Here is a 27,451-nt window from a genome sequence, read left to right on the forward strand (position 1 = left end):
CAGATACCTTTTGGTTGGTCCACACTGAAGCTGATCCCGGTGTTGTGTGTCCATCTTTGATTGTGTATCTTTTGCTCACGTGTATATATCTGTAAAGCATTACAACCTCACTGGTTTTTACTGGTTGGTCTCATTCCGTCTGCCGATTAACGTCATTATGATCCCTGTTCCATAGAACCCTGATCCATTTTCTTAGCTCTACAACCCAACCCTGGACTGGGACGTAACAGGTATACGCTCACCGAAAGAGCTTTAGACGCTACAGAAATTGTGTTACAATATTTTTCCACGGACTTTTCTACTAAACAGTTCTGAAGCTGCAGGTTTTATTAATTTCTCATCCTGTTCAACGTTTCTTTTGAAATGTGCTTACCCACAAAAAAGGAAACTGGGGAATAAAAAGACTGTGTGTGATATTTTGCCATATTGATCATTCCTGTCTATGTCACTAAGGTTTGATATATTAGATTGGGTGTTCAATAAAATCTTTGGTAATCTGATTACCAAATTTTCTTTGGAAAGCTGATTTGTGTATTATTCCCAAAGGATCTCCATTCTGGAGAAAATAAATATTCCCTAGGTAATATTTTTTATCTAATATAATTAGTTTAGCATTTGGAAATGAGAAGTAATAACTCTGATTATTAAATACTGCAAAAAAAAAAAAAAAAGGCGTTCATAAATTATTAATAATAGGATATCAACAGGCAGGCGGGTGTAAAGGATGCTAAAATCATTAACTTCTTATTACAAAACAAAACGAGTGATTAAAAATGTAGACGGAGGAAAATGTGCATCGTTGACCTTGGCGCACAAATTCATTTCCTGTATCATCAGACTGAACAATTGATATCTGAGGCAATTTTACAGTCAAGAAGTCATGCCTTCACTTTTCTATTCACATCTTAAATAATCACACTAATGTTTCAGCCTGATCAATTTCATAAGTGATGTGCGTTTTAACATTTCAATGGGATTAACCTCATGCTCGAATTAAAAAACAAACAAACAAACAAAAAAGTAGCTAGGTGTATTGTATGGTTCTTTCGGTTATATAAGACTTGAATAATAATAATAATAGAGTGGAACCTTGAATTACTAGTATAATTCGTTCTGTAAGCAGGCTCAAATGTAATTTTCTCATAAGAAATAATGGAAACTCAAATTGTTCGTTCCACAGCCCAAAAAAAAAGACATAAAAATAATTAACACAAAATATTAGGTAAAAATAAAACAAATTAACCTGCACTTTATCTTTAAAAAAGTAAAAATAAATCCAGGCAGAATCCAGACAAGTGTTTCCGTTTGTGCGTGCAGGCGCTGTGTGTGTGTGTGTGTGTGTGTGTGTGTGTGTGTGTCGATTGAGCGACACACTAACGGAATCACTGCTGTAAAGTAAAAAGAAAACAAATTAACCTGCACTTTAACTTTGAAAAGAATTGCAACAAATCAGTGTTTCCGTGTAGAGCAGAGTGTGTGTGTGTGTGTGTGTGTGTGTGCGTGTGTGGCACGGTGTCTAATGACTTGAGTCTTGAGCAGAGGGAGAAAATGGAATTTTTAACCTCTCTAATGAGACTTGCTTTTGCTTTACACGCGCACTGTACACACAGGCATACAGACACAAAATAAAATATGTTTTACACACACACACACGTGGTCACAGTGTTATAGTAAACAGTACACTTGTGCACAAATGTTGATTAGACCAGTGGGAGACGCGCACTAAGACCCAGCAGGGGACACGATTACCCACAATTCCGCAGCACAAGAGAGAGAAAAAACGTTGGCTCAGTTGTGATCACGTGACGCTCAGCATCAAAACAAGAAGCGCATGCGTGATACATGATACTCGGTACTCGTAAACCAAGACTAGTTTGTTTCCCAAGTCAAAAATTTTAAAAAATCTTAGCTCGTCTTGCGGAACACTCACAAACTGCGTTACTCACAATCCGAGGTTCCACTGTAATAGACAAACTGGTGTACTATTATAGACTCATTACTTCAGTGCAATTCATCGACAACAAGTCTTACGTGGGTAAGGATTCGCGGATCTTGCTGTCTGTGATTTCTCGGTACATGGCCGCAGACTGCACTTCCTCCAGTGGGCACATGATGCCGTACTCCTCACAGCCGCGCTCCTGCACCAGCGGGTCTGTCCGGTGAGGGTCAAACATGATGTTATTGGGTGTCACTAGTAACACTCCACTTACTGCCCCCTGGTGAAACAGGAAGGTTTTTTCAGTTAAAACAATACAATTTGTAATGAGCAGCACAGATAACACATGGAAACGCTGCCATCTAGCATCCTGAGCTCTCGCAGAGTTTTATTAGGTCAGTGTGTGCGTAATATCAGAGTGTCTAAACAGAGAAGACCACGAGTGCTGACTCGCCTTGCTCTCTGTGATGTACTTGCAGTTGATTTTGAGGAATTTCTCCGTGAGCGCCTCCTCCTCCTCCGAGGTGGAGGAGACGATGCGGGAATGGCGCAGAGCCGAGAAAGCTGGCGGTGCCGGGGCTGGGGGGTCTGAGCGAGCACCTCCATCGGAGTCCTGAAACAGAACGGAACGGCAAAGTCAGAACTGTCCCTGAGTCACACTCTGTATATGATAAAACTCGCCCTTAGTCCCTTAGAACCCAGAAAACATTAGCCCTCTATCTTTATCTTCACAAAAAATTATTACTTTTCAAGGAATAATGTTACATGTTTATATATAATGCTATCGAGTTCATCCTAAATGACACTTTTCATTATTATTATGTCATATGAATTACACAGTTACCCATAATGCCCTGTGATTATTGTATATGTACTGTATTTATGGGTTGTTCTATTGAAAATCTTGTCTTTATCATTATTTTTCTTTACCGTATTCTCACCTTGGCTTCATTCACACACACATATCAAAGCACTTACTGAACACAGACGCTGTGTCGCTGATCTACTCCTGAATATCTACTGAATGTAAATGACTAACACCTATTGAAACCTCTAAAATGGTCTCAAACTAATCGAATGATGTAATCACTACCTAACAAGCTCAAATTTCCGTCTAGTTGAAGTCAAGGGCTCCCGTAGTTCATATCAAATCTCCGTGTTTGCCTTGTGTGCGAATCCACATGACAGTTTCGGGAAACAGGGGTAAAGGGGACGGCAGTATAAGTCTTTACAGTTTTATAGACTCTCTTACATCAAGTTAATGTGACGGTTAGTGGGAGAAAAAGCTGGAGAAGGCAGAAATAATATTTCCTGCTATGGAAGAGAGAAAAAAACAACAACAATGTGTATATTTTGTTCTTACAGGCATCCGGGGGGAAGAAGTAGCGCGAGGGCTATGAATAAAAAAAAGACAAACACTGGGATCTGCACTGTTTTGCCAATAAGTAGTAAAAGTGAAATGAATCATCCTGCTGCATGCGAAGACAAGCACAAAGAATACAGAAGTGTCTGCGAAGCCGTTATTCATTTCGAACTCTGTGTACACGCTCACGGTAATTAAAATGACGGTCATGTCTTTGGTCTTGACTGGACCTTCCCAGGACACCACGTGAGAAACCTTCTCGCTTCGCTGAACGGTTCGCTTCACACACACAAGCACACACATGCGAATGCTGATAAAGAATTAAAACCAGACTGAAGCGTGGATTAGATATTCAACCTCAGGGACTGAGATCTAATGTGAGTGTGAGTGTGTAGAGTGTGTGTTTCGCCACGATGGAGGAGCAGAGATCACCCGATGCAGACGCTGTGGACAGAGAGTGGGAAGCATGGTCGGCTTCAAAGTAGACCTCCGGCCCACTGCTGTCTGCTGCACTCTGGTGCACACCCCCACAGCTCCAAACACACACACACACACACACACATCTGCTTTTCTTCTTTTATTGAGAAATCAAATTCAACACACAAATTGATGGAATTGCGTCTAAAACAGAATGTCGTTTTTGGACTGTTACTCATAATTTTAACATGCTATTTTCTGAAGACATCCAGAGTTAGACTTGCTATTTAAAAAAAAATCATAAGAATTAAGTTTTTTTTTTTACGTTAAGTCTTTTTGCCTTAATGTGGTACGTGTTGTTTATTTTGAGATGCTTTCCCTTCCACCATGGTTGCCAAGAGTGTTTACCCCAGGAGGAGATCCGGCACCATCATGCATGTCACGCTCAGTCATTCTGTTCGCTTTACGTGTATCTGCATGATAATTCATTTCGCTGGTACCACATGACTAACTGAATGATTGCACAAAGAAGCAGATGCACCGGTCTTTCTAATCAAGTGGCAAGAGTGCAGCATATCTTAAATATTTAAAACATAACTCCAGTTCATTGAAATGTAACAGTTAAACTCACACTGCTTGGATTGTACATAAAACCCCGAGTATAATAAGTCTCCATTTGGTTGTTACTTACAACTCATCCACTACAGCACATACACTTTCTTTTCTATCTGTCTACATTCTTTTACAACCTTCGTTCAGTAAATAGCATACACTTGTATGGATGCAATAAATGAAATAACTGATAGTGGCCTGTAGTTCACACGTCCAATGTCAATAGCGGTTTATGTTCAGAGAATCTCTTTTACGATCCGACCTCGTCAAGGACGCAGAGAACACTTTGCACACACACACACACAACTCATTTGCATACTGTTTGATTTATCGTGTTTGCCCGAAATGTAATTTACGCAATTATTTTCTGTAAAACACCCACAGGACGTCCACTAAGTACATATCCAATTTATCAGACTGCACTAGCTAATTTGCTTGGGATTCGAGAAAATCAAAGACTCATGTCGTGTCCTTGACTCGGCACCGTCTGTGTTATTTTGGGGAATTATTCTCAGCGATTAGGGAGAAGATACCGAACTAAATAAATTTGGGGCTTAGGTTTATAAAGACAAGCATTTCTGTAGAAACTACATTTCGAAGACTTTAAGTGCAGGTTAAAGTCCATAATGACCTGCTGCTTTCCTGGGATTGCGTCAGGTCTGCCTCTGGTGTACAGTTCTTGAACGCAGTGCTGGACATCACTGAAACCTATTGTCATGAGCAGGCCTGAAAATAGTCCATTAAGACAGAATTTTTTCTAATTCTGATCATGTTTAAAAAGACCATACATTTTGGTTTACATTGTCTATACCGCTTTATCCTGTATACAGAGTCGCGGGGAGCCTGGAGCCTATCCCAGGAGACTTAGGGCACGAGGCAGGGTACATCCCGGACAGGGTGCCAATCCATCGAGAGCACACACACATACACACACTGACATGCGAAGAGCAATTTGAGGACGCCAATTAGCCTAATCTGCAAGTCTTTGGACTGTGGAAGGAACCCGGAGTACCCGGAGAAAACCCACCAAAGCACGGGCAGAACATGCAAATTCCATGCACACAGGGACAGGAATCGAGCCTCGCCGGGAATCGAACCCAGACGCTGGAGGTGCAAGGGGACAGCGCTAACCACTAAGCAACAGTGCCATCCAATTCAGACAGAACTTTTTCTAATTCCGATCTTGTCTAAAAAGACTATACATCTGGGTTCTCTGGAGACATAAAATGTAAAGACTCTTAGCCGCAGTAAAACATTTGAAAGGTTACATTTTAACAAAGGTCTGTGAACGATGAGCCTGGTGGCTCGGACCCCACTTACGCAAATGGAACATCTGCATCTTGAACATGTTCGATGGATACCGTGTCGCCAACTTGTGGAAAAAATGCACCTGTCTGTGCGAACCGTATACACAATCATTCACTTGAACATTACAGGAACTTGGATGGTAATCTTTGCCACACCCCACATACAGTACAGGCCTGACCTTACTCCAAACAAATTCCACATATTTGGGCCATTAAAGGAGTTCCTGGGAGGCTAGCGTTTCTGGCATGGGGACAGGAGCACTTTTAAGACTTTAAGACTTTCTTGATGATGTTCCTGAAGCAGCAGAGACACTCAGTAGACATCTCTAGACCGGCCTCCACTCGGCAGAGACAGATATTGGACTGCTATATCCAGACTGGTGGAAGATATTGTCCTCAGAACTTCCTCAGAAAAAAACAGTCAAGAAAACATTACAACACGATGTGTGCTTCTTTATTTTATTTAGTTGCTTTTTATTTCTTTTTTTAATTTGGGAAAGTTTTTGCCTTCCATATTTGAAACGTCCTTTGCTGTGTGTATATGATGCAGTAATATTAATAAGAGGTTGTAACAGTGTCTGAGGCGTTAATATATGGTATTATCCTGGAAATGTCTGAGGATCGTGGTTTAATATTTAAAAATTGGCTTTACAAACACCCAACCAAACCAAAAAAACCTAATAAAATCCTTTATTAAGCCATTCTGGACAGCGTAATTTCACATTTCTCTACGAACTTTTGTTGTCCCAGTACAACAAAAAAGGCGTTCTCCCCTCCCTCTGACCCCAAATCTGCAGCATCAAGCCGTGCTAAGACAGACCAGACCACCCCGTTGCTGAAAAAAGCAACCGAACAGTCAAAACATGTCTTCCTAATAGGAAATTTTCAATACCGACTACCTCCTGGGACCCGAATCGGTGCAACACCCTCCGCCCCCTTCTTCAGCGCAGAGAGCCGAGCACAGGAAGGGGGCGTGAGTCAAGGAAAGGAGCTGGAAATAGTTGAGTGCATATATTTATATATATACAGACCTAATGCTAGCTTACTGTTTAAAGAGCTGTCTCTTAGGATCTCTACAGTTACTCACCTCCATTCATGAGTGAGAGCAGAATGCATTAAAAGACAATTGCTAGACGAAGCCCTTAGATGTGGATCAAACGAGAACAATTATATGAATTTACTTGTCAGTTCTGCTTAAACGCTGGTGAGTGACATGTGTGACGGGTTCGAGCTTGGGATCTTGATGCGGTGTAGCTGTTTGTCCTGTATTTTAAACAAAATTTAGTTTAAAACTCATTTTTTTTTAATGACTTTGTTGAGAAGTCACATGGTTTTTATTTAGACGGGAGTCACGTGAGGCTACTTTCGTTGCAAGATTTCTCTTCACACTATAAAACAAGCCTACAACGTTTCACATACCGTCCTGTAACGGACTATAAATATAACTTCCCTGCATGTTCAGTAAACGAAAGGTAAAATAATGAAATGCTAATCTAGTTTGTAGGAACTGAACTTCGCATGTGAACTCGAAGAAGCTTACAGAAGTTCGGATTAAAGATTGCACTACCGCAGCTATCGTAAGGCCATTAACCTTTTAACACCATTAAAATATCCCGTATACATTACAGGCTGCAGTGTTTCAAACTAATCAATGTGGGAAAATTACAAAACGTGATGGATGAAATCCCCTAATGCATACGGGCAGTTTAATTCTGCAGCATAAACGTTATAAACTGGCCTAGAAAATAAACACGTCACTAGTAGAGAGCTGTCAAAAACAGAAAAACAATCACCATATCTTCAGGAAAGTCACTTTCAGAGCATCTCTCTCTCTCTCTCTCTCTCTCTCTCTCTCTCTCTCTGGTCGGGCATGGATGTCTTGTGAGCTCATGTAAGCAAAAGACTGCAGATAGTCACTTTTCTCAGAGTGTGTTACGCTGCTCTGTGACAATCCATGAACAGCAATTTAAAAGACTGCAACCGGCTGCTATCACGTGCCTTAGAGGAAGCACACATTATCTCTCACCCTCCCTGATCAGTTGTTGTCATAAAGTAGGAAATGTTATAAAAAAAAAAGAAAGAAAAGAAAAAAAATAGTGAGAAATACTACGGAAAAGAGTATTCTTGGAATAATATAAATATAAAACAAGCCGACTTTACATGATCCATGTAACTATGTATAAAACATTAACTCTCCCAATAGAAAGCTTAATGATCCGAGCATAGAGCTGATGCATGTTTCCCGTCTGAAAGAGTTATGCAAACTGAAAATAAGGCAAAATGTGCTTCTGTCAGGACTAAGTTTCTACTGTGGTTTTGCTTGTGGCTAAGAAAACTGTTTCAGTTCCTAAAACACCCAGGTCTCAAAAGTTACACTTTCTCTACATAGTTCTCCAAAGTCAAAAAATAAGTTTGTATTATTGTATTGTCAAGCAAAGTCTGGGGGAAACCACCACACCTGGCAACCTTGACTATAAAGCTATAAATAAGACTTATGATAGTAACTGAAACCTGGTTGAGACAGAATGTGCATAAACCATGTTGAGTATGCAAAAATGCAGAAAGCGAGAGAATTGGGTCTAAAACCAGCAGTGAATACCTCAGCACATCTGGCTCCCCAGGTGCTTTATACACTGCCCGGTAAACTTTGGATTGTATGTGGGTGGTGGTTAATAATAATTAATTACAAAAAAAAGGTCATTTCACTGGCAAAAATCAATAGGGTGTCAATTTAAACGTGTATTCACTTCCCAAATCCACCGTGTGTGAGTGATTCACATTTTTGTAACCATAAAAAATGGCATTTCTTTAGGTACACACACTGGTTGTTGCAGGTGTGTGAAATAGTAGTAGTAGTAATAATAATATTAATAATATTGATTAAACGGCACAAATCACACCGTTTATCTTAAAAGGCAGTGTTTTATTTCAGCACAAACTTGATATACATTTTGTTTAAGGGTGATTTAATAATAATGAATGAATTGCTGTTAGGAACGTAATGAGTTAAACATGTATTAACCAATAGGAAATGTTTATTTTGCAGCATATTTTTCCATAGCTCACATTTCTATTAACTGCAGTAATTGATTGACTTGTTATATTTATTCGTGTACATTGTGTTTCATGTTATAAAATATGAAATAATATTTGTTAAAATTGTGCTGCTAAAAACTGCTTAAATCAAAATGTAAGTATTATAAAATCACAAATCGTTAAAAGTAATAGAGCATTAAATAATTAATGATTAACCAGTTAATTAGAGTTAACATGTTCAACTGCCAATTGAGATAAATGTGTGAAATTTGCGACCCTGATTTCCTTACACATGAGTTATGATTTATAGATTTGACATTTCTAAGGTAACCTGGGACCACACTGTGAGTTTAAACTCCATCCAATACACATCTTGGAAAATCCATTATAAGCATCAGGGATAGCAAGGTGTTGCGTCACCATGAGATGTTTCTACAAATCTACCTGAGCAATAAACACCATTTCTTCTTCAGAAAGAAATTCCCTCGGTTGGTGTTTTTATGGAGAACGCTGGCTTCGAAATCTCATATGTTCCAACGCGTTGTGAGACTGTGACGGCCATGAAAATGTGATTTTCATCCTTTTTTCGAAACATTCGGTCTCACCTTGTGCTCTGCGAATGAATCCTGATTTATTGATTCGCAGTGACACTTGGTTTTACGAGGGCAAGAAGACCCAACCCATGTGAGCTAAATAAATAAATATCCAGACAGCATGACGTCATTATGCCCGTACGTCCACACTACATAGAGCATAGAGCATAATGAGGAGCCTCAGGCTGTATCACCTGCTTGTCTGGCCATTTTTGCATTTAAAATTGAAATATTTTAATAAAGATTTGTGAATGCATTAAACAAGTGCATATTTTTAATCCTTCATCGCTATAAATTTATGAATGCAGAGCTAATAATATAAGCCTATGACTTTCAGCTCCACCTGGTGGACACCTGGGTCACATGGACCCTGTAAAATAGTCCATATCCTATTAGTCTCGCTTAGCGATGCAGTGCTTCTGATGACTGACCGAGAGTTTAACCTAGTGAAAGCGCGAGCCTCTCGGCCAGGTGCCAAAGCTGCAACACGACGGAACGGTGTTAGCCAACACCAGACACGCGCTTGTAATTAACACTGACCTTCCTCTCATCTCACCTTCACCCTTTGCTTCTCTGTCTTGTGTCAAATGTTGCCTCGTCTTCTGCCTTGCTATCTCTGTCACACACATATGCACGCGCGCCTATCTCACGTCCGCACACATCTCCCCGCCTGCCTCTTTCTCTCTCATACAGTCACACACGTCTCCTTCTTCTCTCTCTCTCTCTCTCTCTCTCCCTGCATCTATCTATACCGGAAGGCTAAATTTAGCACAAGGCAGGAAGTGTGAGGTTGAGCCGCAGGAAGAGGTGCGCTTGATTTGCTAACCGGATCACAGACGTGGAGGAAAAAAAAAAAAAAAAAAGCAGCTCCTGAAGGAAAATTATGTAAAGTGTGAGTGAGGAATTACGTCAGTTACATCAGACGTGTTTGATTTTATGTAGTTTCGGAAGCGGAAATCAGTTATGCCACAGATCTGGTCTGTATTTCCTGTCAGAGATGTGTTTGATCGGGTGATATCACTACGTAACATCAAGACTGTGGTCAACTGCATCACGGTACACTTTTCTGAAAGATCAACCCCACCGTCGTCATCACTCACCGAAACAAGGCGAGAAAAAATCTATTGACTCGATAATCAATAATATATATCTGCAGACACAAAGGTCAGGAACATTGCCAATACGTTAATTTAACACCGCTTTTTAATTATGAAGCAACACCTCCAAAGAGACATTAATCCTGTCCACTTGTTTCAAATACTTTAGATAAAGTGCTTGCTTTTACCTTCTGGATTCTTTCCCCTTCAGTAAATTGTCGTCTAGACAAATATTATTCATAACTGATCTGACTGGTGATTTATTATATAAACTTCGGGAGAAAGTAGTTCTCAGGATGTTGCTGTATCTCCACAACAACGGATAACGCTACGGGCACAGTGGATTAGTGCTGAGCACTGTCGCCTCGCACCTCCCTCCCTCCCTCCAGGGTTAAGGGTTCGATTCCCGCTTCAGGCCTGCATGCATGGAGTTTACATGTTCCTTGTACATTGCTTTAATGCCAGACTTCCAATGTTTTTTTTTCTGTGTGTTCCTTAAAAATCCGACTATGCTGCCTAATTCTAGCCTGTACATGTGGCTTAACCCTTGAAACTCTAGCAGCACGGATCTGCTCTGGCAACACGGCATTGCTCAATTTTTAGGAAAAACAACTGATTATACAAAAGTCAAATAATGAATTGCCGAAAAAACACACAATCAAATGTATCTGTGCAGTTTCTTTGCCTCTGTGACCCATATTTAATTTTTTGCGCTATAGAAACTATAAGTATAGATATTCAATATTTCTATTTCTATTTGCTTAAAATAAAATAAAAATCTATCATATTGCCTAGATTATAGTTCCATAACCTCATACTCCATACTCCAGTACATCTATCCTGAATGGCAACTATGCTAATTCTTTACACCTGTTCTTTATTTTTGTACCCATCCCGAGGCATCTGGAGATTGTACCAGCTTCAGCAGACAAAGATCACCCCTGCGAGGATCCCGAGGCATCCAGAGAAGGACCAGCTCCAGCTGGATTCTGCTTTATGATGGCTGGAGCTAGCATCCTGCTCCTGAGCTCCCAGTGATCCAGACCCCATCTGCCCTCTGCACCTACTGACTCGTTCCTGTGCTGAACTGGACTTCATGTTAATTTAAATAACGTAATGTAAAAAAATAATATAAATAAATATACAGTTTACAAATGTCTAAATGCTCTAGGAATTAAGGGCTACAACATATTTAAAAAAAATTTGCCCTGACACTGGAAATCCTGATAAAAACCTAGAGACACGCCAATCAGCACGATGTGTTTATTCTGTCAACAGTTCCTCGACCTCAGTTACATCACTCCAGTCTATTATCGATCTCAGCTAGAAATGTTCTCTTTTATCCAGCTTAATATTATTAGACACTGTTTTTGAGTAAATCTTTACGAAGATTACTATCCTTTCTAGTTTCTGTATGAACCAGTGACTCCTCACCCCACAACGTTTTCACTAAATCTTTGTTCCAGTCCTGATGTGTGTCTCTGGATGCCTTAAAAAACCTTTTACACATTAAAAAAAAGCAAGCACAAAACAGGAATAGAGAGTTATCTCGACTGTACTATAATCAGACCTGCTATCCTGTGTTAGTCTCCACGGCCGAAGGTCGGTGTGTGCTTGAGTAAGGTTACTGATTAATTTCAACAGCAAGTCTGATGATTTATATGTGAAGAAAGCTAGCACGTTTGTACTCTTGTTGTGCGACGCGAGTAAACCTGGTTTCTCATCAAATCTCCCAGTTGAGTTAAGTACTAACCACAGACAGAGCGCCACTCTTACTAACTAAACCCTCGGGCGGCAATTTACTGCAGTCCTTCATTACACATGAGCGCAATGATAATAAACACCGCCACGTAATATATAAGTGTCCGGCCTTTGCAAGTCGACAGTAATACTGTTTTAATTAAAAAGATCTTTAAAGTCTGGGGGGAAATGAGATGCATATCAGGTGCATTAACATTCTTTAGTCAGAGCTACCAGCGCTGAGACCAGGTCAGTCCTGTCCTGACCTTTAAAATACTGTATGAATGTAGAAAAAGAAAGTCTGGCAAGATTGAAAGAAACAGAAAGCCACACTATGGACGACATTTCGCACAGCGAAAAGGGTTTTGCATTACATACTGTACTGAAATCTAGTCTTCACTCTGTAATAAAACTCTGACAGCTTTATTTATAAATCTCTCTAATGTGCCTTCTTCCAACTCTGAGAAGAGACTGGTGAAAAGTACGTAGGTTTCGTGGGAAAAACAAACCGAGAGCTAGACACGCAATGTGTTATCTGCAAACCTAGAACAGTTCACACTTAGTAACCTTGGCAGCGTAAGAGAAAGCTATTTTTTTTTCTTCTGCGCACGGGGCATTCTGCAGCTCGAAATCATCAGGGAGGAAACAAAGCACAATGCTAACTCATCGCAGCGCTTCGCACTGTCTGCTCGTGTTTCCCCTCGACTGAGGCATGCGGATTCGCCGTGATCGAATTAAACGATAACCAGAGGCTAAAATGGAGCTCCTAAGGCGTCACAGCTGAAACGAAATCGCATGTATGAATAAGCCTTGAGAGTATCGAGGCTTAATTGTGTGCACATGATAGAAACACAGTGAAAGAGTGTTTATCTCCTGCAATAATAAGTCCATGAAGACTTAAGTTTTGGAAGAAGCCTAGTGTAAGGTGTACGTCACCTTCTCGAGTTCGGCCTCGGAGGAAGTGGGAGACAGGGGGCTGATGGGGCTGAGGGACGGGGAGCTGCCTGCGCTTGACACGTACTCTGGATCAGGAACATACAGAACCTGCATAGGAACACAACACCACCACAAGACATTACATCACACACACATTAAGCAGTTGATTATGCATACGCAGTTACTTAAAATACATATTTTGTTCTCAGTGGGGAACAATGTTTAGGGATATAGGGATGCATTGATATGGATACTAGCATTGTTCAGGCATCATGTTCATATTCTTGTAAACTGGAAAAAAAAACTGGGTGGGTAGGCGGTTCCCCCAAGTCAGATGTTCACCCTAATTTAGTCATCCCACCCATCTCTCGGTTCGAGCACTGTCCTATAAAGGTGAGAACTACCAAGCACGGAGAACACACTCGGAGAAAAGCGCTATCCACCCCATCCGCTTGCCTGAGCTCAAAGAGGCACATTAGAGAGGGTGTGAGTAAGTCACCCCTCCCCACCCCCTCTAGCCAATCTGCTCTCCAGACTCGGCTGTAGCATCAAATGGGAATCTAAGTGCTTTTTCACATTAGGCACGAATGATTTATACCGTCGTACCACTAACATAGAACGCAAGGCGTTTTACCGCGTCGCGACTCGATCCAAGGTTACTAATGGAGCAAGTTAATGCACTTGATTTAAAATCAGCTAGCTAACATTAGAAAGAACAGGCCGAGTGGGATAAACATCATAAGCACATGGGCACCCGTTACCCCATTTAACCAGAACTCAAAACAAAATAAAAAAACGTAAAAAATAAAAAAACGATTGGTTAATACGAAATCGGTTAGTCATTGAGGCATCAATCGGGTATCGCTATCAGGAACCAAGCGCCGTACTTATATTCCATCTGAGAAAATGGTATCAATGCATCCCCAGACCACAGGTATAAATTTCAATCAATACATTTTTTTAAAAGGGAAGAAAAAAAAAAGGAATGGAGGAAAAAGTCAAGGTGAGAGCAACCCTTTTTGATCAGTGCGAACTGTAAAAATATTATTTTCATTAAGTGGAAGATTGTAGGTGTAAGAGCTAATCATAAGAACCACATTTACAAACTGTACATTCAATGTAAAGATGTCTAGATCTACGCCCCCGAGTGGCACAGCGCTCGCCATAATATCCGGAGATTTTGCGAATTCCTTTGTAGACTCCCACAGCGTTTGGGGGAGGGTGGCCCAGAAACAGCTGATTGGCCGAGCTCTCTCAGTCTGGGGGGTAGCATGGGAGGAACTTAGCGCTCTCACATCAATCACGGCTCTACAGCCATTCATGAGCGTCTGTAAGCTCATGCAAGCGGAAGGGGTGGATAGCGCTGTCCTCTCAGTGTTTGAAAAGATGGTTCAGAGGAAGGACTGGTAGTAATAGTGGGAATTTACTGATTTACTTATGGAAGTCGTCTAGTGATGGGTGGGAACTGGATACAACAATATTAGGGAGAAAATTGGGGGTTAACCTACAAGTACTTTACCAAAAAAAAATGCATGAGAAAAAATTGATTTCTAACAAATGTGGTCCACCAGATTTAGGTGCAACAAAATTAGTATTTCTACATGCCTTGCTGCATAGGCTGACTGTTCACACACTCAGGGAATACGAGCAATGGCCTTGCCGCGGAAATGCAAGCGTCTAGAAACAGGCTGAGTCCTGTCTCTTATCTCAGTGAGAGAAACTGGTTATATTGAGTGTAGAAAAGTAGGATAAGAACAAAAATATTTTTAAAAAGGTTTAAGGAAAAGTTAAGTAGGGTGAGGCGCTGTAGACGGCAAAGATGGGATGGAAAGCAGGGAGCACACCTGTCCGGGGACGACGGCTCTGGAGAACAGCTTGTTAAGCTGAACCAGCTCGTTGGGGGTGGTGTCGAACTTCAGCGCGATGCTGTTCAGAGTGTCGCGTGATTCCACCTAGATCAGACATAACACAGAGAAAGAAGTGAAAGAAGAAGTGTGAATAACCAACCAAACAAACAAAAACAAACAAAAACAAACAAACAAACAAAGAAACAAACAAACAAACAGAGACAAACGAAACATGTGTGCTCATTCTCCCACATTCAGTCATGAATCTTATCTGAGACTTTTTTTTTTTGGACCAGCAGCAACCAGACCTGAAAGAACCGGTTTTAAAACAAGTCAGGCAATTTACTGCGAAACAGCCACCAAGCTTTATGCACTGGCATCATAAAATATTAGTGCAAGCAAGTCATGCAACAATCACATGATGCTACTGTATTGACTCACGCACCTTCACTTGACACTTTATTGCACAAGGTTATAGGAGTCGTTAATACCAGAGAAAGATTCATGGATGCGTATTGCCAAGGCAGCGACACGAAAATACTGGGCTAATTTAGCAATAATAATAATAATAAAACGTCATATTGCTTTTGGTGTGCGCGATTTTATTAGCCGGTGCTGTGTACGAACACTGGATTTTTTAAAGGTAACATGATTGCTGAATTTGACTAAAAGAGTACAGGATCAGAATTGCTGATGGCTTCTTTAAGACTAATAATAGTGCAGTATGAGGTGGTAGAAGTAAAGTGCATTATAAATATATCCGCTGTAATCGTTTTGTGCATGATCTAACTGATGAGACAACAACTGTTCCAACTGCCCAGCGCACAAGTATTGTTTTGGTATAGACAATCATATTACTACACCCCGATTAGTATCATTTAAGCGTCATGACTACCAAATACAGCGTTATAGAATCAAACATTCAACCGAGAATTCTAAATGACTGATATCTCAAGAGACCTGAAACACCAAGAACAGAAAAGTACCTCATGAATGTCAAATATATGAATGTAGGTATGCCAGACATCACCATTTTTAAGTAAAAAACAAGACATTAAATTGTCTTAGACACTAAATTATAGATTTTGACACCCAGCAGTGGACTGTGGAAGGGCGCTCCAGTTTTCTTCCACAGTCCACTGCTGGGTGTCATTTACTAATTGCCTGTAGTGTACCTAGAAGTTGACAGAAGTTAGGTCTTTAGCAACACACCTCTGCCACAACGAACGACCAACGAAAGGTCGTTGCGGTCAACCATCGGTTGGCGATGTCGAACTGAATGGATCGTTAGATGGAGTGGTGGTTAACCTTGAAAAGGGAAGTGGAAATCCACAGACAGGGAGCTGAGGTAGAGGTTGGCCTAAATTGAACACTGACTGATTGATGGCTCCACTTGGACTTGCAATTGATCTCTGATGACTAACGACTTGACCGGCGCACTAAATAGAAGACCAGTGAATTTTCAGCCTGGATGGGAATAGGGATATAAACTAATAAATAACAAATAATAGACAAATAGCAAACCAATTGGTGCATAAACCCATGTATTAAGTAAGAACTGTATTATAGGTCCTTTTTTTTTTTTTTTTGAAGGAAGCAGAGAATTCCTAGAATATATCAAGAACTCACCAATCCAACAAGGATTCAGTTCATTCTCTGTATGACAAATAAGATGGATGCATTCTCAGGATACTAACATTGTGATAATGACTGAAAACCTAAAGGTTTGCGCTTCATGACTAAAGATTAGACACTTAATATGAACTTGAATAAAAACGGCGCATAATGGCTCTGTGAAAGGTTCAGGAAATTGTTTTTAAGGACTGCCAGGTTTTTGTCAGGAAAAAGGCAGCAATTAAACACCCAGATTCTCCATCTGTTCCTCAGGACACACACCTGTTCCCATCATTAATGTGCAGCTCTGGTGCTTCTTCAGAGACACGTTCCGGTTTTGTCTTTTTTTTTATTCAGGTTTAAGATGTACTATTTATATCATGCTAGGAGAAATAAAGCGGAAGCAGACGACGCGCTCTGTGACGGATCTCTGGACTGACGGGAGACGAAGATGCTTCGAGCAAACACGTTTTCTTTCATGTCATGGAAAAAAATCCAGAACGGAGCCTGGGTAGACTGGAAGACTTCAGGTCAAGTATTTAAGTCAAAGCTACAAACAACACCTTGTAACAAACAAGGTCCTGTTATTGGCAAGTCGGTCAGATCCTAATTATTTTATATAATTGTACATAAAGTCTTACTCGGTGATATACGTGTACATGCACATTATCTGGTCATTTTACATCTTCCTTGTTTGTGTATAATTACGCTGTGTCAGGGTGTAAATCTGGTGTATTCCGACATTACGGCTAGCACAGTGGCCTCGCACCTCCAGGGTCAAAGGTTTGTTCCTACCATCGTGGTGTGTGTTCATGGAGCTTCATGTTCTCGCGTTAATTTGCCTTATTAATTGATTGATATGTTACTTAGAGCTTATTTACGTTCTTCTTTTCAAATAATATTTTCAGGATGGTACATGATGTTCTGATGTTGTTTCACCGGTCATAAAAACATGACAAAAAACCCTGCCTTTGAATGTTCAAGTCATTAATCAGAACTAATCAGGATGACTTCTTCATCCTGACTTCATTAAAACGCAATATTAATACCCAAATCTTAGTTATTAAATGTCATAAATTTGCCTGCTTTTGTGTTTATATTAGACATCGTTCATTTTTTATATTTGGCAGATCGGATTTGCGGGTCGTGACGGTTCACACTCATAAATACAAGTGACTTTTATCTGACTGTAATGTGGATGTGGTAGACCTTCGCTTATGTTATTTGGGTTAAAACAAGCCAGCTTTGTGCAACCATTTATTAATTTAAAAGAATGTTTTTTCCAACTTAAAAGATATTAGCAAAAATATGCATTATCATCGAGTAAAAAAGATTCACATGAATTCCTTGCATTATCTCCCCGTGATTGGTGGCTTTCCCCTGGGTCAGGCTATTTGCTATTTTCAAATTCCCTCTAGTTTGTGTTTGTGCGGCTTGCAAGGCATTGGCACCCCATTCAGAGTGTACCCCGCCTCGTGCCCTGCGCCCCTCGGAAAAGCCCCAGGCCTCCCATGACCCTGTAGCGGTATAGCGAGGGAGTAACAGCAAAGATATTCAGTGGAGTCTCCAATGGAGTCGATCAATACCCAACACGGTCCATTCACCATCCGTCATATTGGCAGTACAATCTGCATCAGCAGTCACTCTCCTACTGTTGTTTGTCTCTGACATGCTTATTGACCTGGTTTACTGTACTGCACTGCATCTTTACCAGCCCCCTGGATGACATCAATACACTGCCATCACAACCACAATCACCCCCAAGTCGCTGAAGGGCATTCGGAAAAAAACCTATTTAGGTAACACCTCCGGGCTTTAAAAGGAAAAACCAATTCAATCCATTTTGGTAAATATAGCGGAAAAAGTCGGAGGTGATTTGACCTTTAAAGTCGCGCTGCTGTGAGGGACGACAACAACGCTGTGTCTCATTCGTAAACATTAAGATAACGGACGGCTGTTGTTCGAAAATGATTTTTCTTTCGACCTGATATTATGATATGACTTTACTATCTATCTCACTCGCACTACACAAACCTAGCAAAATGATGTAAAGATGACAAAAATGTCTGGGATACTCATACAAATTATACACGCTTGACTGAATAAACAAAAATAATAATGCGTTGAAGAAAGACTGTCAGTGCCTCTAGTGAGTGTACTGTATGTACCGTATGTACCCAACGCATTTAGCATGCTTTCCTAATCCGCCAATTAAACTACTACAAAGCCTAGCATTAAACATGCAAATCCAATGTAAATATATGTAATATTTTTAATCTACAGAGTTGTATATACATCGTCTAGTCTTCTTTAGCTTATAAATTGTTTCTGCATTGGCTCTAAAAATAAAATCGTGAACATTATACACTCAGAAGCAACAACAGGAGCAGTGACTACACACCCCTCAGAGACATGAGCTTCCTGCTCGCTAGTGTGAACGTAAGGTTAGACCTGTATTAAATTACATCATAATACTGTATATGTTACATAATAATAATGTCTTAATGGGAGCGGCGTGAACAGGGATGCACAGCAAAGATGTTTCACACCAGGGCAAATGAAAGCACTACAGACATTTATTTCTTGTCACAACTAGAACTGACTAGAAGATGTAAAAACTATTTAAAAAAAATATATATTTTTTTATTAGTAGAAGTTGAGGATATTCCTGCTTCTCCTCGAACTTCCTTCTAGATCCAGATGCTGGCCGATCAAGTTCATCCATTAGGTCAAGTGTGAATTAATATGTGATTTAGTACTTAGCACTAATTTGACCAATAAGCTGTCCTTAAAAATGCTCTTCAAGTGAAAATGCATGAATTAATTTTAATTTGCCTCATTAAATGATAGATATGTTACTTAGAGCTTATGTACTATTACTTTCAGGACGGCACATCATGTTCTGACGTTGTTTCCCAGGCCGAAAAATATAACAACAAAAAAACATGGCTTCAAATTTCATGTTTCATCTTTTCTTTTTTCTTTTTTTACAGTCATTAAAAGGCAATATTAATACTTAAATCTTGGTTGGTAAATGCCATAAATTTGCCTTATTTTGTGCTTATACTGTATTAGATTGACAGATTCTAAGCGCCACTGTTAAAAGTTCCCATTGCACTGATACACTTTCACTCAAGTTTTCAAAAAAAAATTATTAATTTAAAACAATGGATTTTCAAACTTAAAAGATTTTAGCAAAAATATTATTATGGGATGAAAGGCAAAAAAATATGCTTATTGCTTTGGAGGAAGATTTGTTGGGGTCCAGAAGAAGGAAGAAAGTCAGAACCCTTGCCTGTCAATACGCACCCTGCAAATGTGTTCAGACACAAAAGATTCACATGAATTCCTATCTGCCCGTTCTCATTCAAGTTGCATGACTGCATATCGGATATGTATCCAATCTAGGACCCCATAAACAAGGCATTCAGATCTGTTTTACAATAAGAAAAAAAAAACATCTAAATCCAATCTGATGAACAGTTTGATTAAGTGACTCATATTTTCTTTCCTTTGAAATCTAAAGGCGTGTTCACACTGTTTTGGGTGTCTGGTTTGATTAAAGCGAACTCTGTAGTGGTTGTTATATTAGTGCGGTTCACCTGAGCAAGTATCCCCTTGCGCCATCTGAACCTTAGTGTGCACTAAGCAAGTGAACCGAGACCCTTCGAAAAGGTCGGTCTCTGTTCGCTTTCAAATGTACTCTGGTGCGGTTTGATTGAAATGTGAACGCACCATGGTCCAAACGCATGTAAACACATCAAAAACACATTAAAATAAAAAGTGCCCCTAAAAACCCCCCTGATGATTTGACTGAGCAGGGGGTAAAATACCATATTAATATTTGGTCCAACAAGCACATTTCCAAAATATGGTATAAAAAAAACAAAAAAAAAAACAATCCACCATATATATAAAGAAAGCCAAAGAGCACATTCAGCCCTGCGCGTCTAGCACTGTTTTGGAGGTTCAACGAGTTTCCGTCGCAACGTTCGCATCATTAAACCTGTCCAATCAGGCTGTGACCTCATCCCCATGTCTCCTGTTGCTTCTTTTGGTCTGAAATGTTGAAAAAGCCAGTGGGACCATCAAGTGAACCAGGACTAAAATAAATAGCGCACCAAAAGTAATGCATCATTTTATGCTTTGGTCCGGACCAAGAGGCATCATACAAGTCTGCATCCTAAATGAGACAAAATTCCTCAGTGTTTTGCGAGAAAATACAAACAATATTTTGGCATCTCTCGGCAGATAGTAGTCAATATTCCTAACACCTCTGCACTGGCGGCTTTCTTTCATCCTCGCAGCCGGGCACTGAACATCGATTCTCTATGAGTGTGAGCGCCTCTTCCATGGCCTGTTTATTTTTAGCTTCTAGCCACGTTCTGTGCAAATAAATACCAAGCCCACCCCGCTATCCCCTCAGCAGCCGCTGACGTCTCTTTCTTGTTAGATAATGGAGTTATAGCATTCCGGTCGCTGGGATGAGAACGGCGGCGCTTATGTCAGTAAATAAACAGCCTGAAGATGAGGTTAGTGCGTGCTCTAACTCCATGGCTCATTGACTGTTTGTGTACCAAATTAACCCATAATGTGTAGCTCTACATGAAAATAGAGCATCATTTCATAATTCCTATTAGGTCGAGAAGACGCTAGGCAGTTACCGCTTGCAATAAAAATGTCAGTAGAGTACAAAACAGGAGTATTTTATAAAATGACTGACTTCAGCAGCAGGAGCACTGAGAAGGATCTAGGAATGTATAAGAAAATTGCTCAGGTTTTTTTTTTTTAATGTTGCTATTACTTAACAAAAGAAAACGCCGGCTGCTGCTCATTAACTCAGTCTGATTTAACATAAATACTACACTAGGACATGAGTTACTTGCAGCAAACCACAATGTTCTTTATATAACTGTGGAAATAAATGTTTGTCCTTTCACTTATATTTTTTATACAATGGTTACGCAGACCGGGCAATCTGATTGGACGAGAGGTATTACATGAACTGTGATATCGAAAATAACATCACTGGGATGTTTAAGCATACAGTATGTATCACTCCGGCGTCACAGATGTTCTAATGATCATTAATTACACAAACTGTCGTAGGGCAGCATGGGAGAAAGTAGGTCAGTACAGTCCGCAGTACCGAGGAGAGAGCATCTGCCTGCCAAAAACCCACATTCAAAACCAGTCATGGATACACTGTCAGCGAGAAAACACATCTGATAACGTTACGTCATCTTCAACAACACTTTCTCTCCTTAGTAATGGCATTTAAGTTACTCCGAATTGCGTCTGAACCATGTGGTTTTTTTTTTTTTCACGGCTAAAGTAAGCTGCAAAGCTAACAAGCAAATATCGCACTCGCGATCTTCCCTCCTCAAGGCGGCACCCTCGTGCCAGTGACTGCATCATCGCAGTGCTGATATTTAGTACAACAGCACTCTATTTCATGTGGTATTGCTTATAAATATTCTGACTGGTTACACACTAGTTCAATAGGCTGCGACGGCATTAAGGGTGGAAAGCACATCAGATCCCAATTCTAGACTAAAAAAAGCTTCAGTAATACAGAGACATTTGTTAACACCAGTTATATTCACGTACAGTGCTTGGTATAATGCTCGGTCTCCTGTTTAGGAGAATAATAATCATCCTGAGGCACAAGCAGCTCACAGAATGAACCTCACCAAAACAAGAGGAGTCCGGAAAAAACGATCGATGTTTCTGGCCAGCGACTGTAGCTTTTAACACTGAAGATGAGTATTAATTTACAATGTGTGTGTTTTATTTGTAATTTATTTTTCTCGCACCGGAGCATCCTCGCTCAAATATCTCACATCAAGTATAAAGTGCTGAGCAACTTGACTGCTCTGTTTACACGTGGGTGATATTTTGTTGCGACTTAATTAATTTAAAACCGGCAACACGATTAAAAAATAAAGCTGACTGAACACATGCGCGTGTTGTTGTTAGGGTAACGCTGACACTTACGCCGCCACCTCAGAAGTGTGTAGTCGAATCTCAGCATTGGGTCGTTTTTTTTTTTTTTGTCTGTGCCGAAAAGCGCGCGTGCCTCCGTGTTCTGGATTAGCAACAATCTATCCTGCTAACTGCGATGATTGATGTTTATTTATCTCCTCAAAATAGCAAACTGTGTAGTCAATGTTATAGATTAAACAAGCCAATATGGCTGTATGTTGATCGAGCTAAAAGAAACACTTGTATGTACATGATTACACATTTAAATAAAAGAGGCACTACTTTGTTTACTGCTTACGCTGTGAGCAGCCATGTTAATTTAATGTCAGGAGTTGAGTAGGCTGTTCCAAAGGTGCAACTAACTAACTAACCAAAATCATCATTTTCAGTCCAGTCCCGGAACCTGAGCAGTTTCCGAAGAATATTTTTTGTTTGTTAAGCCACACGGTGTCCTATGAATTATTCAAGCATAATAACATCTAACTTAAGACATGAAGCAGTGAGAAACAGATGCAGATGATGAAAGATGATCAGGCCAGTGGTTTGTGTTCTGGTGATGCTGAATGCTAAGTGGTTGAAACAGACGAGAGGGGAAATGAGGTTGCTGCTGAGGTTGTTACATAAACAACCAACCAATTATGTCAGTAGAAACCAGCTTTACTACTGCACATGTTCTGGACACGCCAAAAAGTTCTATAATTTTTTGAGTTTCATTTGTGATACCTTGTCAAAAATATGCCATTAGAGGGGCCTCCGAGTGGCCCAGTGGTAAAGTGCTCGCCCTATCATCCGGAGATTGCGAGTTCCATTCCCAGGTGATGCTGTAACCTCTCGCAATCGGAGGTCTAGAGCTGATTGGAGAGGTACTTAGTGCTCTCACATTAATCACGGCTCTAAGGCCAATCAGGGGCATTTGTGAGCTCACGCAAGCAGAAGGAGCAGATAGGGCTGTCCTCCGAGTGTGTTACGCCGCCTCCCGAAGGTGCATGAGCGAGCAGTTCGAGAAGGTGTGGTCGGCTGGCGTCACATGGTTCGGGGGAAACGCGTGATAGTCTTCGGCCCTCCTGACTGAGTGGTAGTAGTAGCCTTAATGTGCGAGCCCCCTAGTGACAGGGAGGAATTGAACACAACTAAATTAGGGAGAAAATTCGGAAGAAAAAAAAAAATGCCATAGGAGCCACGCGCAATCATTGCACTTTCTGTTATTGACCCAAGTGGTGCTAACCTTTAGCTCCCTTTTCGCTGAGAGAATGATCTTTTTAAGTGGAAGGAGTCATCGCCACTGAGTGCTCACTGGAATAAAGAAGTATTGTATTAAGGCATTAAGGATCTACTCAGGAATTTTATGATACCTGGCAACCATGTGTGAGCCACTTTGAAAAATATAGATGAAGATTCTTTTTCCGTTATTTTTTTATTCTTGTTTCGCTTTGATGTCTATTTGTTTATTTATATAATTTCTCATTTCCTTTTCTGCTGACTGGATGTTGTTTTCTTATAGCGTGGGGGGATAAAAATGGGTAGAAAAGAAGAGTATACCATGCATGTACTGCATGTATATATGTATGTATCTATGTACGTATATGTATCATGTTTACATTTCCAATTAAAAAGACTTCGACTTCAGAGAAAAGAAAAACCTAATTGTATCTTTAGGTACTTTGCAGCTTGTTACAGCACATTTGTTCCCGTTTCTTTAATTTAACCTACATTATATATTTCTATTTAACATGAAGAAAATATGGTGTGACTTGCACTGTACTGTATATGGACTACATACAGATATCTAATTTATTGTAAATCTGCGTGACGTATCTGTATTGCAGAATCATCCTGTAACGCAACTACTAGGAAATATATTCAATTTGTATTTAAAACCCGATTGAAAATAAATGCTAGTGTAACTAGAACAATATCCTTTACTACACCTACTGTACATGTGATACATGTGAGTAGAACAGCATCCTGCACTAACACCTACTGTACATGTGCTACATGTGCTAGCAGACATGAGTAAACACAACGGCTAAGAGCTGAAGACAACCACAACATGTTAGTGTTCTCTCCGGAAACCAAATACAATTTAAATGTTGAACAAAATCGAGTACTTAAACTGAAATGCACATCTACAGTCTGGATTCTTTGCTTTGATTATTTTTTAGTTTTCACGATAGGGTGACAGTCTGAATGTGTGAAATAAAAAACCTAAACAAAACTGCCAAAGTAAGCAAGCACAGTAAAGTTTCATAGCCGGAAAGCCTTTTATAGCCTGTGAAAGTTTGACTTTGGTTAAGAATAAGTTTAAATATACAATCTCCCGTAGTAATGTGTTCTCGAGCAACGGTTTCTAAAAGGCAACAGGGGGAAGAAAAGGTGGAAGGACAATCCCTAATCACCACACGGCATGAGGAAGAGTGTCATCATAACGGAAACAATATTTCTCTGGATGTTGTAATCAAGCAGAATGTAAAATCAGAGGAGGAGTGCTCAGACGGGCCCCAATCTCCAGGCCTGAGCTCGCGGTTTCAGGATGACAGTTGCCATAGTGACAATGTCATTACTATAGCCATTGTGGAATGTGCTGCCTAACTGTGCCGCTGATCGTTTACTGGCCTAATTTTAGCTCTGTGGCCACACCGGGACGTGACATTCTGTCCTTCAGACAACGCTGGGGAAAAAGAGGAAAAGAGAACACGGTGACTTTCGTGCCTTCTGTCTGGCATGCGATCGCAAAATACCGAACAAAAACAAAACTAAAAAAAAAAGGGCACGTGAGCCTAGAGAGATGACACAGGATAGGGCTTCTCTGCATTATTCTAAGAACAACGTCTAGTGTGGGTTGCAACTCCAGAAGACGCTTGTGTGTAATACTTTTCTGACAAAAAAAACGGAAAGACCTAACAGTGTGTAAAGAGGAAGTGCTGTGAGATTACGGCCTTGAGCTTGGCATGTGACCAGACAGTTTTGTGTCATCTCATGATTTTTAACTGCTGTTTATTACTAAGCTTGGCACTTTGGATTAGTTATCAGACCACCAAGCTCTCAAGCAGCTTTCAATTAATAACCAAGCAGGAACAGCCATGACTTACAGGCAAATTAGTATAAGTAAGAGAGCTTTTTCCACTCCCCCTAAAAAAAAGGGAGCAGGGGTAGCTCAGGGATGAAGGCAGTGGACTACTGATTAGAAGGTGCCAGGCTTAAACCCCTACACCACCAAGTTGCCACTGTTGGGCCCTTGTGTTAACCCTCAACCGCTTAGAAGTATAATGAGATAAAAATGTCCGCCAAATTGTAAATGTAAACAGCAAGCACTTGGGGAAATTATTGTGTAAAGTAAAAACTCTAAGAGTAATTACTGGAAAAAGGTGGCTCTGGAAATAGTTCATCCCTAAAGTGCTTAGCTGCTTTTGAAAAAGTTCTTGGAATAATTCTTGCCAAGAACAGTATTGTCAAGTGCATTTGCACCGAGATGGAACCTTCCCAGGAAAGCAAGACCAAAACTTACCTCTGCTGGGGAGGAAAAGTTCATTTAGAGTCACCAGCCTTAGAAATCACCAATTAGTTGCTTTAAAAAAAACCAACCCAGACATGGGAACATTCAGGAAGCAGTGTACCATCAGGTCAATCAGTGGTGCTCTGAAGAATCGGCAAATAACTGGCCAATACGGCTCAGCTGACCTTGTCCAGATTTATGGAAAGAAGCACGTTTGTGAAGTGCTTACGTTTCAGGGGTAAAAATGATAGAAAAAGCTTACACGGTGCATGAACTCATACATTATTAGAAAAGACTGCATAGCATTGTGGATAAGATCTGTGCAGTTGCTTAAAGCAGATTTTTTGTTTGGGGTCGTTATGTCTATAAATAACGAGAGAGCAGAATGTACTGTGCACTGAAATCAGTCTCACTTGTCTATAGAATATAGTGAATATGGAGAATACCACATAATAATGATTTTTAGAAAGTATTCCATAGAGCGTTTTTCTGCATGTACTCCATCCTTTCCTGAGTCCAAACACCATTTTCAACGATCGAGCCAATACATGGACCTGGCTGAACTGGCCTGCTTTCTCTGTGTCTGAGCACATATAATGCAGTGGTCAATGTTTTCTCTCCTTCTTTCCACATTTCTTTCTCGACAAACATTGTTTCTAGATAAGGCCTGAAGGCCTGCCTATCTTTTCACCACCTGGAGATTAAAAACTTATCAACAGCGGTGGTTATGATGAGATAAGGTCTGGCCGAGAATTGCTCAAATTGCAGGAGACTAGAAAATGTCAATGTCCAAGACCTCCACTTAAAAACCTCTGCAATGGCCCTGGGCAGATCGACATGAATAGCGCAATCGGCACATTTTCTCATCTTCCACCCCCGTCTCCCCTGTCCAACTCTCAATTTTGCGACAGTTGAAGTAGAGGGCAATGGGTAGGGGGACAGACGACGGTGAGAAACTCAGCCTGTTGTACACATGCAAACACGCATGAGGCCAAAGAAACCCATGTTTGCATCCCTACTTGCCTCTTTCCTCCTTTACCTGTAACAAATCCCTCCGTCGTACCATTTCTACACTCTAACCGGCCCTGTCACTCATTCTTCGGCGACAAAGATGGATGTGGCGGAGGAGAAGGTGGAGAAAGGGAGGGGTGTGAGGACTGGAGTGATGCCTGGGAGTGCTGGGCATCACAGGAAAAGCTCTGGAGACCAGGATGGCAGGCTGCAGTTATAACCCGTGACAACCCCACAGTGTCGCACAGATGGCCGACTCGGGTCCTGCTTGGTGCCAGTTATCAACAGGGTCAGGTGCCAATCCGCTGGGCTCGGTTACAACACCGGTGGACAGCACTGTCCGTAAGCGGCAGGAGTGTTGGCAGCTGGTCTCTGACCCTGGCAAAGCTTGGGTAAGAAAGCAGTTTGTGTCTGCAGCTGGAAATCTGAGGGTCATTTCAAGTACATATGAGGCAGACAGGCTT

At 40.7% G+C, this 27,451-nt stretch overlaps 1 protein-coding gene across 6 annotated transcripts in view; it reads right to left on the reverse strand.

The window, feature by feature from the left end:
• Nucleotides 1-27,451, reverse strand: part of oxr1a (oxidation resistance 1a) — a 201,684-nt gene that overhangs the window by 27,470 nt on the left and 146,763 nt on the right. For 5 of the 6 annotated variants that reach the window (XM_053488244.1, XM_053488247.1, XM_053488246.1 and 2 more), the window contains 4 exons: nt 14,882-14,989; nt 13,038-13,145; nt 2,391-2,549; nt 2,032-2,216 (listed from right to left, as the gene is read on the reverse strand). In XM_053488244.1, coding sequence (XP_053344219.1) covers nt 2,032-2,216; nt 2,391-2,549; nt 13,038-13,145; nt 14,882-14,989 — 560 coding nt within the window. Of the gene's footprint in view, nt 1-2,031; nt 2,217-2,390; nt 2,550-7,428; nt 7,481-13,037; nt 13,146-14,881; nt 14,990-27,451 lie in introns of those variants that run through there. The other variant, XM_053488248.1, reaches the window with a different exon arrangement.

This window comes from Clarias gariepinus, chromosome 26 (genome assembly GCF_024256425.1).
Source record: "Clarias gariepinus isolate MV-2021 ecotype Netherlands chromosome 26, CGAR_prim_01v2, whole genome shotgun sequence".
Lineage (NCBI taxonomy): Eukaryota > Metazoa > Chordata > Actinopteri > Siluriformes > Clariidae > Clarias > Clarias gariepinus.